This window comes from Anser brachyrhynchus (assembly GCF_964034855.1).
Source record: "Anser brachyrhynchus genome assembly, chromosome: 5".
In the NCBI taxonomy this organism is placed as follows: Eukaryota; Metazoa; Chordata; class Aves; order Anseriformes; family Anatidae; genus Anser; species Anser brachyrhynchus.
Genome location: NC_137699.1, coordinates 25566239 through 25583844, shown reverse-complemented (window position 1 = coordinate 25583844; position 17606 = coordinate 25566239). Strand labels below are relative to the sequence as shown.

Below are 17606 nucleotides of genomic sequence, written 5' to 3'. Positions count from 1 at the left end.
AAATAATTCAATTGTTTAAAACATCTAGGTATGCTGTGCATCGACCTCATGCCCAAGCATTCTTTCAGTCTTCCAAATGCTTCATATCAGACAATTTCTTGCTAAACATAAAAAGGGAGGCAAATATTTTTTTATTTCAGGGCAAAACAATTACTTTTCTTATTTTTATGCTATCAGATTGTAAAGAAAGCTGTTTAAAATGAAAAATAGTTCACAGAACATGGAAAACTTAATGAGTGTAGTTTCTACTGTCAGTTCACTGCCTTGAGAAAATTATTAAAGCCCTGTGCCTTCTCTACAGTCAAAAGGCTACAAGCTTTTTATCATTTCTTTGTTACTACCTTTTATTTTTATTTCTATTTCTCAGAGTTAAACTGAAGTACAGACTATGACTTGTCACTTGTTAACGGTTTAAATGAAGGAATTAGCATTTTGGAGATGGCAAATAATTTTAGTCAAACATCGGCATATACCTTCCATTTTTAGAAGTGCCTACAACAACCAAAGTAGGACCTCAGTCTGGCAAGGACTTACACATTGCTTAACTTCATGTACTGCAAGTCCTCATATTGAAAATAAAGAGGCTCGCAGTAGAGTTAATATTGACCATCTCAGCCTTTGCAGGATTTGTGCTTCAGTGGTGAAATAACACTTACTAGGAAGCAGGTAGTTCATACAAATGTGAAAATACAAAATCCATACAAATCCAGCTGAAAGACACTCTTGGAATCCTGTGCTCTGTAAGCATTTCGGTTACTTAATACATGTGAATACTGGGAGTTCCTTCTCAAAAATTACTTACAGAAAAAGTTCCTAATTATGTTTTCTATAGGCTTTTTCATTCCATTCCTAAACTACAAATGTTTTCCTTAAAGAGAAAGCTAGTAAGTTTTGTTTGTTCTAACTTATTAGACTTTGATTAAATTTCACGTGCTTCTGAGTCCATACACTTAAGATTCATTTTGTGTATTCAGACGCTTAATTTCTTCTGTGCAAAACATCTGTTACTATGTGAAAGTGTGTTTGAGTAAGAAAAGGTTCCTGGTTAATTTTTTTTTTGGTGTGTGTGTGTGTGTTAAATTTAGACATATTTTTCCAGATAAAACAAAGCATTAATTAAGTCTAATGCTTCTTAATAGTCTTGCTTTTCTTCAACAGTGCTTTACCCATTTTGCCTAAAATAGTAGATTCCCTTAAGTTTAAAGTATTACTTGTTTATTTTTTGATTTAGAAATTACCAAAATGCTTAATGCATTTAGCCATCTTTCGTTTTACAGAAACAAATAAGCCGATCTGTGCTAGCATCTCAGCTGACTTTACAACTTGGTACCTTTTCATGTACAAAGATGACTGCAGCACTTATACTTCAGTTCAAGAGAGAAGCAATAATGCAGTTTTCCATTAAAAACAAAACAAACAAAAAAACAAAGATTATCTTCATATTGAGTATTTTTTTGTTTTGATTATTTTATTGCTTTCTTTCAGTGTGATTAAGGGACCATATCTGAATTTCCCTAAGTTCACAAACTTCCTTTAGTGACCTTGAGTTAGATGTAGCTGATAAAAATTTTCTGCCATGCATATCTGCAATTATAGATGATACACTTTTGTTTAGTTGTGAATTGGTTGTCTTAATTATTTTCCTGAGCTAGATCTTATTATTCTTATTTGCAGCTTTGACCATACTTTGCCATAAAGTTCTGTCTATGAGCAAGATTCTTATGAAAGAAGGGCTTTATTGCTTTTCTTCTTTTTTCTTTCTTTTTTTTTTAATTATTCATTCATTCTATTAATCTATAACTCAGGCTCAGCTGCAGATTTGCCCCGTTTTTGGTTTGTTTTCTCTTCTGATTCTGAATTTGGGCAGTTACATGTTTCATAGTCAGACCTTTCTAATCTGGTAATTCATCAGTGACATTCAGAGTTTGGTTTCAAACCCCTCTCTGCTTTCTTGTAAACTAATCCTACAGTCCTAGGACCACCAAAGAGAATTTCATTTTAGCTCGAAGTCCACACTGTCAGAATTCAGGTTTACTGTATGCCAATTAACCCTCCTTTAAGCTCTTCCAAATGGCTATCAATCTGGTTTGTTTAAAAGAAATAAGCTGTCCTTTTATTTTAGAACTAGTAATGAATTTTATATGTTTCTAAAGCAATTTTCTGCATTCTTACCAACTTCACTGATGTGAATGTAAAGTACACAGTAGGTCAAATTCTGACTTCAGTGGGAGTTGATGGGAGTGCAGTCTGTATATTTGAAAGCAGAATTGATTCAATCTTCGTGTGCCTGTGCAGAAAAAAAAAATAATCTTATCTCTATATAATTTGTCTTCATATAATCAGAGAATATAGATTTGAGTTTGTATTTCATGTTATTTTCTCTGACTACCTTACATGAGCTCAGAAGAGATACTTATGTTCTTACCAGGGATGTGTGTATATATATATACATATTTTTTTCCTTGTTTATTCACATATAAACATTTTGCATGCTTCCTTAGAGAATTTCCTTGTAAGGTTCAGTTGTTCTTGAGACTGAGAACTTGTCTAGTGCATAATTTGTAAGCTATGCAGAGAGCACCCTCCAGCTGAGACAAACCCGAGAACAACTCGTTTGGACCTGGCTTTTTAATTTTTTTTTTATTTTATATTTTTATTTTGCTTGCCTCTGTGGTGCTCTTGGATGTAAGGCTCCTAGTTTGAGCTGTGGCTGTAAGGAGCGGGGTAGACCCATGCGTGTCCAGATGTCCAGTGGAAGATCCATGTATCAGTTTTCTGTTCTGGTCTTCTGGCAAACAGCTGTCTGTGATAACATGCTACATTTTATTTTAGATCATTTGAGAAGGATATTGCTTCTGAACACAAAAAACACACAATGCCCTCTGCTCCTTTGCCTTCTCAATGTTCATTAACTACTCTTGCATTGGCTGTTGTATTTAATGGAAGCGGAGTGTAACTTGTATGGCAAAATGAGATGATCTCCTCCAAAAGAGAAGGGAGAATGTCAGCTACACTTTGGGCAGGAATGCTGTGGTTAAATTCAGGCAAAACTGTCGATTTTTGCTTGTGTGCTTCACCTTAATGCTGAATACAAGCTGTATCTCTCACATTCAGAAGAAAGACTTTTCATTTCTACCAAGCTTTTATGGTTTAAATACCTGACTCAGAAGCTTTGTTCTACTCATATGTTACTTTTTCTGCCTTTTTATAGTAGTCCCTTAAACAATTTCATACCTAGTACCTTTTTTAAGACTGCTATGGATATGAAATATTGACATCTCAAAAAAAAAAAAAAAGATTTTTCAAACTCATTTAGGCCTTTAACATAGCATTAGAATATTTCCTCTGTAAATCATCTCTCACATATTAAAAAGCAACTGTCATTTGGTTTCCTTCCTGTCTTATATGTATTTGAGGTTATAACAATAGTAGTTCTAACCTTAGCTTTGTTGTTGTTTTCTTTTTTCTTTAAGTTGATGACTTTGGTGAGGGAGGAGGGGATCTCTCTATTAGTTACATTAAGTTTCCATAAAGGTGTGGGGTTTTGTTGTTGTGTTTTTTGTTTTATTTGTTTGTATGGTATGGTAGAGAAAATAGTAGGACATAGCTGGGGAGGATTAAATCTTTTAAAAAGTGAATTTTGTAAAATCTGGGGCATGGACAAAGATTTGTCAAATTTTGCTTGAATCAGCCTTCATCTGCTATGAGAAACAGTAGGTCTGCAGACAGGCTATGGCTTTTGTCACGTCCAGGGGAATCCACTGAATCTTGGCCTTCATTTAGGATTCCCTCCTGATGAGCAAATTCCCATGACCGCTTTTGAAGCTTTAAAAGCTTTGGTTTTGTTTTAAAAGGCCTCTGAGCACAGGCAATGTTTTCATAGGCATTTAGAAACAAAAAACTGAGCTTTTAAACCTTCAAACGTCGCTGTGGGGATTCACTTCACTTCTCAGCAGACCAAGTCTGAGATAACACCTGCAAGAAGTGTGTGTATGTGCGTGTGGATTTTGTGAAAATCGTGATGCATGATCTCTACTGACCCACAAATGTGACAGTGTGTGTGCGTGTGTATACATCTTATTGTTATGTTTCACTACTATTAATTTTTAAGAGCAAACTATTATTTTGGTTCTGTGGAATGACTGATGTGGGTAAGCCTATTTTGTTTTTAGATTGCTTTTCTTTCTTTTCCCAATATATCTTCTAATGCAAATGCTAATGCTAACAAATGGTCTTCAGAAGAACAGACTATGTGAAAGTCCCTGATTATATTTCATTATCAAAAGTTTTTTTTTATTTGGCTTTGCCTCAGCCTTACTTTTCTACAGTTAACGCTACTTGTGCAGTAAAAGGTGGTGTTCTTTGAGTAGGTGGGTCACAGCATATCTAAACCCAGATCTGCGATTGTCATATTAGAAATCCCAGAATCACAGAAGGGTTTGTGTTGGAAGGAACCTTAAAAATCATCCAGTTTCAACCCCCCTTCCATGGGCAGGAGCACCTTCCACTAGACCAGGTTGCTCAAATGTATGATAGAAATGAGCAGACAAATCATAAGAACAGTCAAATAACAGCAGTATTAATTTGCACTGCTTTTCAGTTACATTTCTTTGCATCTTAAATACCTTAGGTGAATTTTTTTAATATTTTGGGGGGAAGGGTAAGGGAGTTCTTAGAATTAAGAGTAGATACTAAACAAAGATATTAACAGTGCTTTTCTCCTGTCCTGTGCTGTTCTCAAAACACCTGTTAAAACAAATATGCACATATTTTGGGATTGATGATACTAACTGGCAAACTTGGCACCAAATAACCTGCTGAAACTAAAATGTTGATGCAGAACATGTGCTTAACTTAACAGTCCATAACCCTGTTTTCAGAACATTGAAATACCTACCCCGAGGAAAGCTCATAAAACTAAGGTCTTTAAAGTTTGTAGATTAGACCAACGAAGCTGCAGTCATTTTTAAGAGCATGTGTCTTCATTGACTCCCATTAATTCAAGATGGCCAACTGTGTGAAATAAGAGGTATGAAAGTACTGAAGGGCATTTTTGAAAGTGTGCTTTCCAGAGGTTCAGTGGTTAAAGGAATAAGCAGAAAAATGATGCCTGGAAAGGCAAGCAGGAAGCATTTGGAAGGACTATACATTGCAGACAGTTCTGAAAGAACCTCAGCTCAGTTTCTGAGGGTATTTAATTGAGCTTTTTACAACAAAAAATGCTTAATTCTTCTAGAAATTCCCAGTGCCCTTAAGATTCTACTGCTTACGATTAGATTGAGTAATTTGGAATATCTGTAGCTGTGTTTCCCCATGTGTAACATTCCAGCCATGTCTGTCTTACTTTACTGTTAAATATATAATTTATAACTAGATAACAATCCTGATAAGCTTGTTTGAATCCATTCTAGAAAGAAATTGTTTTGTATTGTGTGTGATAGCTTCAAGCTGCTTTATAGTAACTGTCCTCAACAAGGAAGGAATCTTTGTTATATTATTCATCTGGAGGCACTAGAAATTAAAAAGCTGAGCTACTATAGCAACTAGGACCTATTTTTTGAAGTGTTCCTGGAGAAATAAACTTTCTGCACCAGGCAAACCTGAATTTGTAATAAACGTATGAACACACATCATTTTTCTTTTTGCACTTGTCCACACAGTGTGCATGTTTGTTTGTTACTTTTAAATGGAAGAAATTAGAATAGGATATATTAAACTGAATAGGATTTTCATCATGAAATTTTTCTGGCTGCCCAACTTTTCTGACAAATTGCTTGCTATATTCCATTTCACAAAATGCTTGCGTTTTTTGCCTCCAGACTATATGCTTTACTGTTATATACTTTGGAATATGGTACTTTTATTTCTCTCCTTTCTCTTTCTTTTTTTCTTTTTTTTTTTCCTCCCCTGGAATAAACCAGAAGCATCTTCTTGTGCAGAGTAATGTGACAGAAAAGGAAAATAGAATACTTCAGCAGTGAATTGGTGAGGGCGGGGGGGCGGACTGTTTTTTCTCAGTGTTCCTTACAGTTTTTGATAATTGAACAAAACTGGGGGAAAAAAAAACAAGTTGCTCTTAACAAGGAAATTATTTAGAAGTGCAACGTGTTTACATATCTCAATGAGAACAATGCATTGTTAGCTGTGACTGCATGCATCACATGATGCAACCTTTTGACAACCAAGTGTCTGCTGGAGACATCTGTGAAGGGTGACCTTTCGCCCTAAGGAAGAATGCTCTGAAGGTGGGGAATGCAGTTATCTGTCCTGGCCCACCGTGCAGAGGCTGCCCACTGCCACCCTCGCACCCGCCTTCTTACGTAGCTCTTCAAATACAGATCGGGTGAGCCAAAACTTAGATTGTCCTGAAAAAAACAGAAAATAGGCAACTTGCTTTTACCTTGCTGGGAAGGCAGAAGTTAAGTCAGGGACCTCAGACAGTATGAGATCAGAATGAGACCCTTAACCTTTATGTAGTCCCATTAACTAATAAGTCACCTGAACAGGAATTGCTAATGTCTGATGTGCCTGCCACTCCCTCAGATCATTTACTTCTGTCAATGACTTGTTACCAGTGTTCTGGAAGCCAGTATATAAGCAGCACGTTACCTTTCAGACAAGCAGGTTCAAATTATAAATTGCAGTATACAGGCACAGGAGGTACCAGCCTTTTCTTTTTCAGGCAGTGGGAAAGGAGAGGAGGAGGGCTTGGGTGGATTGAGGAAGAAACAATAATAATAAAATACATTCATCTGAAAACATTCCCAGTGCTTCTGAGTTTTGTAGAAAAGAAAAATCCTGTGCCCTGGCTCTAATCTGAGAAACTTTTTGTTGTCATGCTCATTTTCATTCACAAGCTTTGATTTCCTAGTACAGGTGACTCTTTGAACAGCAACAACATGTTGGCAATTGCTTCTTCTTGTAGTGTTGTGCTGTGCTGCTGTGTTTACAGTGGTCATTCACAGACAGCCACCGGCTGCCTGTTGGTCAACAAGGACCCACATCCCACTTGTTGTAAGTGAAGTGGTGGTTTCTTGTCTCAAGTGGCTGTAGTGCTTTCTGCATGTGATTTTTTTTTTTAACTTAAAAAAAAAAAATTATATAAGTATCTGTGGCTGCTAAAACAAAGCAGCAAATATTGCTTCCCAAAAGGTGGAGCAGCTTGAAGAAAACAGGTTACTCCCCCCGCAACACCCTTTAGTCCCACAGAATGACTGCATGCTTCAGCATGGATTTCGCTGCTAGTTGGATCCCAGGAGGCCTTATTGAGTGCAGCACTGCTCAGGGAGTTGCAGCTGTATAAAGCGGGGGGAAAAATGTAGTTTGTACGAATTGTTCTTTACCTTGGTTTTGGGTTCAGAATGGCAGCTGCACTCCGACTTTGTGTGTGACAGCACAAAGGACAGCAAAAGTGAAAAGCAAGTCAGCAAGTAGAGAGACAAAAGCAATGATCAGCTAATACAGCTCCACATGGCCTAACTAATTTATGAGAAAAAAACTGTTCTGTTCATTGGATCAGCACTCTGAGGAGGCAGGTGGAATTGTAGGAAGTTTTCATTGAGTCTCTTGAGCAAGTAAGGAAGCCACTAGAGATTCTTCTCAGTTTGAACTTTATCAGGGTCTACGCTTAATCAATATGGTATTGGAAAAAGAATTAATTACTAAAGCAGAATAAAACAGCTGCATTTTAAACTAAGGATCCATCAATTCAGTAATCTTCCAGTTACAGGCTAGGTGCCGTGAGGATCATTTTGACTCCATGTAATGAGGAACTGAGGGAGTTTCCTCATGAACAGGCTGGGAATTCACATTAGCCTATTTCAGCTATTTGTCATCAGTACAACTCATTTCTCCCCTTCTGAATTACAATTTGTATTTGATATACTGTCAAACCCACAAAATTCCCATATTCATGGGACTGAAAGCATTAATGCGGAAATCATTGTCACCATGAGAAAAAGTCTTAACCTTCCTGAGCCTCTTTATTCTATAGGCTGCGGCTTGAGTGGTTTCATGCCGGACATACCTCTATTGTGTTCATTGTGAGGGTCAGGGACCTGCCTGTTGAAGAAGCAGTAATTTGAACACAGCCTGTAAATGTTTCATCTGTAATTTCCATAATGGTGAATTTCAAGGAGGGCTGAGAAGGGTTATGGGAGATGAATTAGGTTTTTAGTGAGCTCATTAGGAAGCCAAACAGAGTTTAGACAGCAAGGCGGTGAGTGTGGCTGTAATCAGTTCTGCTCGCTTTGTTCTCTGCCTTCGGGACATTTTTTGAAAACTTCATGGCAGGGGCTGATGAGAATATACTGAGCAGAGGCTGCAATCTGATGGTTGACTTGTTGATTTGTAAACCTCTTAATTCATTTTTTGTTCAATTTAATCTTTTCTTTCTTAAGGAAAATTAGTTGAATGTTAGCCCTCTTTGCACTATTCACCTCTTAAATTATGCTCATTTTGAGGAGCTTGTTATGCCTGAATAAACATGAAATGACTTGGCATTTTCCCATAAGAGGCACACCCATTTTAATACCATGTATTTACCATTCCTGGAAATGTCTCATTAACTTCTGAAAATCTGTGAGCATGATATTTTTGGGCTACTGTAACACACCTCTTGGCAGTCACAGAAGGCAGTTTGGTTAATGCCTCATAATATCCATTTTTATTCTCAACATGAAGAAAGGCTCTCTATAGAAAATTGATGCAGTTTGCTCTGCTAATTTTCATGCTCATTCCAATTAATTTAACATGACCCAGATTTTCTTCCTCAGGCTCATCCTGACTAATTAGTAAGGCAACACCTAGAACAAGTTCTGTTTAATAACATTGAGGAACACTAGTTGTGAGTGATTTTGATGCTAATAAAGATATTCACTGATGGGACAGATATTTGATGTCAATTATGGTATGTAATTTAGAAGTCCCAATGTGCTGGATAGAGTATAGGAAGGCTGGCAAATCACTGTGGGAGATAATTTTTTTATTTTTTTTTAAGACTTCCAAAGCACCTAGCTGTCCTCAGGGACCAATTAGTTTATTTTTTTTTTGGTACAACTAGTAGTATTGTCAACTAATTCCCCAGTAATAGATGGGGTGGTGCTGCTAAGGAAGTACAATATGTGAAGCCCCAACAGCTAGGGTCCAGGCTTGAGTTATTTACTGAACCTTATCACATATGGGAAAAGCAATCATGGGTATCAGAAAACAGCACTGGTTGAAGACAAGAGGATGACCTGCTCATCTTCTTGACTTAGCTTCTCATTCCTTTTCTTTGTCCAGATGAATCAATTTGGTAAGAAATAAATAGGGTTGAAAAAGAGGCCCCATTAATGCTTCATAAATGAATTATGGATGCTGGAATTTCTTATTTCAGAAAAATGGCCCCAGATCTGCACTTCATGTGATAATTCTCTCCTCTACTCTGCAAGCCAGGGAGAAGTTATCTGCGTCAATATGTAGGGCTAGTGCTTATGTAAGTGTCCTCACTGCAGAGCCTGGCAGTACACATGGGTCCTGATCTCTCAGAGCTCTTTGCCTCATCCCTGGGAAAGCCGACTAGTTTTTTGTATGTTGTCCACACCGGCAGCACCACAGAGTATGCAGCAGGTGAAGAGGGAGTTCCAAAGAATGTTTTGTCATTGAGTTCATTGGAAATAGAAACAGGAAAGGCTAAATCCTGTTTTTTACATGACCTCTCAGAACAAATTTCCATTTATGCCCCAGGAATCAGATATGAATAAAGACTGAATGACAATACTATTAACACTTCAGGATTTTGATCAGCCATAGATATAAAAGCCTGTGTGGCGCCTCTGCTGAAGTTGCTGCACTAAGATCTGCTTTTGCTCCTAGTAATGTACATGAAAATACTGTTCTTTAGCCAAAAGAGAGAAGAAGTGAGGTGTCTTTAAGCATCTATTTTGTCACAAGTACTTATGTCCAAGAAACTGAGTTCTAACGGAGTACTTAAGGACTTAAAGAGCATGCTCTGTGGTATTTTAACCCTTTAAGATATGCATTTTGTGATGAACATGAAATAGTAAACACAAGAACCATACTCAAATTTAAAAAAAAATGTAGTGCTTAAATGAGCACAAGAGTGCATTGACATGTTTATCTTAAAAGCAATAATTTATAATATTCACTTATTGAAGAACCACCACCAATTGTTATCAAAAGGAATTTTGTGTATTACTTTTAAAGCAGTTTTCATTGAAAGTTATGTTCCTTACTCATTTAAGTACTCTTGAAAATCCTTATCCCTAAAAGTTTTCCAAAGGTCACTTCTTTGTGAGCCCGTAACAGAAAAGGGAATAGAATATCTTGTGTTATATAAAATGCTTCAATGCTATTAGCATCTCAGTCCTTAGCTGCTGCATAAATCTCTGGTAAGTTTTAAATGCTGACATAATAAAACACAGGTAGGAATTGCAAAAGGGGGTTAATGTCTTTGATGCAAATCTTAATTGCCAAAATCTTATTTGCTTTTTTTTTAATTTTATTTTTATTTTTATTTTTTATTTTAGCCCTCATTATTTCAAAGAGTTTTTAAGAGGAGGGGGAGAAGGAGACTCTGTGAAGTTTATTCTAGTACATAATGCCTTTAAACTCTGTAGTTTCCAGCTTGGTGCCACTAACCAACAGAGAAACTGTTTTTGTGAACAGTCTTGCAGTAAAGAGTCAGAGATGACCACGTCTATGGCGATTCCTAACTGGTGTCAGAACATGACAGTTCCTTGTTCTGGGTCAGCGGTGAATACCTCACTCAAATGGTGCAAAGTCAGCCAGTTCTTAATTTTTTATCTCCTCAAGAGTGCATTCAGTGACTTTATCACTGAGAAGAATGACTCCCCTGCCTAGTGTGATCAAGATCTGGAAATGTGCTGCCTCAGCACATTTAGCCTAGACTGCTGCTTGACTGGTGGGGCTTAGATTTGATCTTATGGCATATGTGTCAGTTCTCTAATGGGCTGGGTGAACAGCCTGTCCAGAGGGAAACTCAGCTTTACCCATCTGAACCTGAATCTGGAAGAGAAGTCTTGTAATTTGCCATGTTTTTTGTTTGGGGATCCCTTCATACAGTCAATCCTATCTCCTCAGAGGGCGAGTGGGGTGAGGGCAGTTCTCTGGAGCCCAGCCTGTTAGGTTCTTCCCCTAAGTTCAGGAGCACAGGCCAGTCTAGGAAGACTTTGTAGGCACAGCATATTTGTCTCTGGCAACATTTTCTGCTGCAGTGAAAGACCTGAAGTGAAATTTTAGGCTTATGAACAGAAAAGCAAGGCATCAGCTCTCAGAGTGGGGGTCTGTGCTTTTTTAGTTTTGTGCCGTGAATTTCTACGCAAATGGTGTTATAACAAGACAGCGTCCTGTGGTTTTGTTGTTTTTCTGCTTCTCTATTTTGTAAATCCATTTCTTGGAAATTTTTGTCAAAAGCTTTTCCCTGTGTTTCTACAAAATTTTGTTCCTCTGTCACTTCTTTTGATCACTTAAAACAGGTCCAAACTGTCCTGTGGGACAGGCTGGGTATGGAGAGAGTAGAAGACCATGGCCTTCCCTTCTTGTTACTTTGCTTTTTTTTTATCATGACATCATGAAACAATCAAGTAAAACTCTAAGACAGGAGAAAATATGTTGCTTGTAAGCCTTTCTGATGTCATAAAGATTGATCTTTATTTTTTTCTGCCAGCCAGTTGAAATCTTCACGTCTACGTGCTTCCTTTTCAGTTTGAGGCATTTGGGTATTCTCAGCTTTATCTTCGCTCATGGCTGAAGCTAGATTCTAAGAAACTAGCAGGGACTGAGTAGGTGCTTGGCTCTTAAATGCTTGCTCTTATTATCTGTAAATGTCTACTGATTTCAAAAGACAGAGTGTTTCAGACCATTCCATTAACCACTTTTAAGCATCCAGTACATACTGCAGATGAGACACCCCTGGCTTACACTTTACCTATCAGGCTTCTTGCAGGACAAGAACCCTGAAAAAAAATGTTCACCGAAAGTAAACGTGGGCAGATCCAAAGTATGTAATTGTCAGCTGGGACATTATTCACCAGCTTCAGCAAGCACTGGATCAAGCCTTTGTTGTTAACACCAAATAGCATGTTTCCAAATACCTAACAAGCACTCTACATTTAAAGTATGGGGTTTAGCTTAAACCTAAGAAAGCAGACTGTCAGTGTTCCAACGTAACCCTTCACATTCTGGCATTTTCCAGACTGCCAGCCAAATGAACACTTTAGGAGGAGGTGCATATATATGTCCGCAGCACCCAGCGGGTTTATCCACCCTAGTGTGCATAGGTGTTGGAGCTCTCATGGTATGTAAGTTTTGCCAAGTTTGGAGTTTTTGTTTTTTTTTTTTTTTTTTTGACTATGCATTCCCAGCAAGCATCTTTTTTTTTGCTGCTGTTCAGGTGTTTGCGAATGCATATCAAGACAGTACTCTTTATTTGTATTTTCTGTAACATACACATTCGTGTACGTTTTGTCACCTGGAAAAGCTTTTATGGTTCATTTTGACACTTTCTATCAAAACATTTTTATTTTTTTTTTATTCAGCCATCCTTCATTTTTTGTTATAAATCCTCCAGTAGACTAATGTGTGTTTTGGACTTGTGGCCTAACTAATGTCCTTACTAATAACTAAAGCTTTTAAATTAGTATCTCTCAGGAATAAATGTCTGTTACATATTTCTAGTCCCAACTTTTTTTTTTTTTAAATGAAGAATTGCTATGAAAGTACACTTGCATGTAATATTTCAGCTGGCACATTTTTAGTAGCTAAATAACCCTGAAAAGGGAGGTTTTAAATGTGAACAGTACACAGACACTTGCTGTGTCTGTGGACATCAGTTTAAGTGATGTCTCCTAAACAATCTGTTGTGTTCAACTGCATATTGTCTAAGGGGAACAACAAGACATTAAAATACATCACAGTTTGTAACTGTGTAACAGCTGTATGGAAAATTGAGATGTTCTGAGTGCTATTTTCCTTTAAAAAAAATAAAAGGAAATTTTTATTCCTAAGGAAGCTACATTAAAGATTTAATGAAGAAAAACAGTACAGGATGTTAGCAATCATCTACTTTTAAGTTTTCCACATTGTGTTACTGTTAAATATAAACAACAACTGCAAAATGTTAAAGGTTAAATATTGATGAGATAATATTGAACTTAATTAGTTAACTTCAACTGCAGGTAGAATTTTAATTGAGTTTAGCTATTTTGACCACATTTGATATTAGTATAATGCCAAAATTACAGGGTAACAAATAACAGGATAGCAAATAATAAATGGTACTTAAAATCAAGTGTAGCTTTTTAATTTATACCAACTTTGGTACAGTTGATAGAGGAAACTAAAATCATTATCCCAGTTACTCCAGCAGGGATAGAGATGAAGAACTAAAAAAAGAAATGGTCTCTTAAAGAAGATGCTCTTTAGGCAGGAAAAAAAATTTCTCCTGATTTCTTTAATGACTTGTTATTGTTGTCTCAGCTGTAACCAGAGTCTGCAGCTGGTATTCTTAACAGAATTACTGTGAGAATGCTAAAAATATTTCTCTAAAAATATATAGAAAAACGTTTGGAAAAGAACAGCATTTAGACTGCACCACAAGGACATTTTTTGTGACAGTGTTTAGTATGATGAAAAAATTAAACAGAATAACAGCTATTTACATTCACACTGCAAAGTAATTACTGAAGCAGACAAAATACTTAAACCTAATTTAATAATGCTTTCCTTCAGCCTAGGTGCCAAATCTGTCTGTAAATTCCACAACTTGTGCTGGGAGGTGGGGGAGGAAATGAAGTTAAAACAACGTAGGAACAAGTGCATTGAACACTTTCTCTTTTGTGAGGTACAAAGTGAGTTTCAATTTTAAAGAGAAGAGCATCATAAATCAGCACAAACCACAAGTTTTAATGAGTATGTCTCTTCTGGAACTGTGCAGTGCTTGCAATTCTGTTTGAACAAGACAAGGATCTGGTCTTGCACTCCTTACTCAGGCAAAACTGCCACTGACATTAATGGTAATTTTGCTTGAACAGAACAAAGCGCTTGATGGCAGTTATGCCAGCATGAGGGGTGTGAGATTGGGATAAACGTGCAAAGTACAACTTCAAATGGCAATGCCTTTGACTTCTCAAGCTAGCATTTCCTCCAACTACAAGGATCTTAAATCTAACATTTGCTGGTTCAGAGATTAACATTTAGCATTCTGGGAAAGACTTTCTGGACTTCAGTAACCTGATCAGTATGGTCTCCTTTTGGTCTCTGCCTCTTTCTGGTTCTTTGTATTGCAGGGCAGATGATAGTATCTGGCACATTCCTTGGATGACTTGAAGATAGCAGCCCTCTGTGTTTGGGGCTGAAAGATTGTGAACTCTGTGTTAGCAGAAATGCCACACAGGGGAGGTGAATAGAACATTAAAAAAGCTTTAGCTTTTAGGTACTGCAGTGCAAGCAGAGTTGAATTTGAGAGCTGGGACTTAAGTGGACATTTGTCCCTGCTTTCTTCCTTAATAAAATCTGAGTGTTAACTGTGGATAAGGGCATTTGAGAGATCACTAAAAATGAATCATTGAGTGCCCAGAAGAGCTTTATTATGATATACTATGGAGAACTTCAGAATATACCATGTACTTTTTATGTGCTTATCGGATGCATGTGTGAGTTACTATTACAAAGGAAATTTTGTCCTTTGCTGCAGAAGCAAAATAATTCACTGAATTAAAACTGCAAAATAAAACTCATCAAAAAATGGATCTGCGTGGTCCTTTCTGGCCCTGCATTCCCATCTAATTTTCTTTTGCCCAGTGAAAGGCTACTGAGCAAAAACCACAAGATCCAACCAGCAACATTTGTTGTGCTGTGTTGTATACGTGTGTGTAATCTTTTTTGGAAAACCCTGATACAAATACTAAAACTGGAAAAAATCTCAGTGCAGAAATCCTGACTGGCCAAACAGAGTAAACAAAATAAAGAAATTCATAAGATCCCCAGACTGACGTCAGCTTCCAGGACGGAGTCCTTGTAGGTAGATTCATGGAAGGTCTCTTAGCTTGGTTTGTTTGGCCCAATGGCAATTGGACTGCAGGAGTTATTCTGTTCCTGAAGTTCCACATGAATGTTGCCACTGCCCAGTTAACCAGTGTGAAAATAGCGTGGAAAATAAATTATTAAACTATACTGTTATTACTAACTTGCCAGCTCCAGAGAAACAAATGCAGCCGCATTTACATATGTGTCCATCTGTCTGTTTTTACACTTTATGTCTTCAGCCAGTGGGTGAAATTGTTTTAATCCAAGCTGCAGTCTGATTTTTTTTTTAGATTTTTTTTTCTTCTGATATTTGTGTGTATGTTGTTTGTAGATGGCCATGCATATTCCTGACAGTAGCTAGTTCTTAATTGTCCTTCGAAGTAACCTAATCTATCTGTCTGTGGTAGTTTTAACTGGAGTAAGCAGCGGAGTTCTCCATGGATAATTTTCGTTAGTTAGCAGATTGTTACCATCTCAATGTTGCTGAAATCCCTAATCTCAGGTCAGCGTGAAGCTGCAGTGGTTACAATCCTGTTGCCTGATGCAGTGTGAATGGAAGTGCTTTCTGTCAGAAACATGTGGTCTCTTCAGTGGAGAGCCTGCGTAAATCCTGTGTAAATAGAGGGAGGCTAACAAAGGATGAGCCCCTGCAGCTCAGAGCATTTGGAGCCATTTGGAGGCTGAATTTGCTAAATGCTGCTTATACCGCCTGAAAAGTTGAAGAGAAAGGAGCATAAAATCCCTTCTTTTTTCTCTTTCTGCTCCTACCCTGGGGGGAGGGTGTTAAGGGCCAGGGAAGCCTGAGGTAAGCCTATGAAGACTGTTTTTTCAGTGCTCTTTTGAGTGTGAAAAAGGTGGCATGGGTCACTGTCCCCTCTTTAATGTCGGAAAACCCACACAGTTAGTAAATGTTGCATGTAAACTAAAGCATTTCATCCCTTCTCCTGCACTCCACGGCACTGGGCCATGAACTAGTCACTTGAAAATCGCAGAAAAATTTCACTTCAACATGTCCGGACAGTTTAGCACAGCAGGAACGTAAGAGAGATCAGTAATTAGCAGGTTGCTTTGCTGTTCCCCTTGTCTGCATTGGAACACTTTTTTCACCTGATGTGAAAAAATGTTGAATTGTAACGCACAAACCACGAACCTGCTGGCTATATAAAAGAGCTTAAAGTTTAAACCAATGTTTGTTAGTTTTCTCTGTCAAAAAAGCTAGAACAATATGTTGGCTTTTGAATATAATCAGTGAGAATTCTCAATTCACTTGACAGATAAGCATGAGCTTTAGACATAGACCACTAAGGGCACAAAAAAGCCAGCCTTTTTTCTTCCTTATTTTTTTTTTTTTTTTTTTTGGACAGAAAAATAATAGAAGGGGAAATGTGAAAGATTACTGTTCTGCAAATAATTTCTAAAGACTCATGTCACCAATTTTACAGCATCTATGGATATAAAAATAACGTATCTGGAATGTCATTCCTACCCTCAAGTAAATAATAAAATATTTGTAAATGCCTTTTGGAAAAAGATAAATTAGTGAACATAGTAAAGTGCCTATTCAGACACAGAAAATGAACAGTTTTTTATTGTCTCTTGTTGTAGATACACATTAGACACCAGATACCGTGCAACTCTTTAAGCCTTTAGCACATATTGCCAGATGGTAATAGAGACTTGCTCCTGACTGAGAAACTATGCTAAAATATGGTTAGACCAAGCAGAATAGCTTTGTAGGTAATGTCTAATGGTGGCTTAAGTTCTCTTTGTTTCTTTCCTATTTGAATTTATAATAGTAATTAATGCCCAGTTTGTGCAAGATGTGTATATGAAGATCTTTGCATTATTAGCTCAAAGATTTTGTATGGTTTTGTTTTCCTGAAAGCACAAGATCTTCCAAAAGAACAGCAGAGAGAAGGGCAGCCCTTTATCTCCTGCCAGCTGCTAGAAGGTCTAAAGAATAACATCTGTAGTTGGAGAGGTGGTGGTGCTGTATAAATGAAGTCTCCCTGTTCCTTCTACTGCAACAACATACAACCTTTGTTTCTCTCCAAGATGTTCCCTGAAACCTTCATATGACAGAGCACCGGCAGACGTGTCTGGTATCTCAGACACACAAAAGGGGAGGGATTGCAGGGGGCTGATTGCAGCAGTTTACCTGAGGACATCCCATTACACAATGGGACAAGTGGTAGTTGAGCATGCAGGTCAAACTGGGATGTCTCTGTCAAGACTAAACAGCTTCTGATGGCTTTGTTCCACCTGCAGTCAATCCCTTCAGTAACCAGCACTGCTCTACTGGCAGAGCACTGTTGATGATGGCACAGCTGTAAGCTGAAATGCCCACTTGAACTTTGTGTTTTTTAAAGGCCCAGGTTTGTCATTCATAATCTTACCTAACTCAGTTTCCCCTGGCAGTAAGATGCAGTTGATAAGTGCTGCTTCTGGGATATGAGGAGGCTAAGCCAACTTCCATGAGCAGTGATCGTTCAGATGAGGAGAGGGAAAAATAGAAATAAATAAATAAATAAATAAATAAAACACACACACAAAAAAAA

The 17606-nt window shown here is 37.6% G+C and overlaps 1 protein-coding gene across 9 annotated transcripts in view; it reads left to right on the top strand.

The window, feature by feature from the left end:
- MEIS2 (Meis homeobox 2) overlaps positions 1–17606 on the top strand; it is a 172279-nt gene that overhangs the window by 29964 nt on the left and 124709 nt on the right. The window contains exon 8 of one of the 9 annotated variants that reach the window (XM_080594152.1): positions 12218–12319. The exons of the other annotated variants lie outside the window; for them this stretch is intronic. Coding sequence (XP_080450278.1) covers positions 12218–12319 — 102 coding nt within the window. The remainder of the gene's footprint in view (positions 1–12217; positions 12320–17606) is intronic. 9 annotated transcript variants of the gene reach the window in all.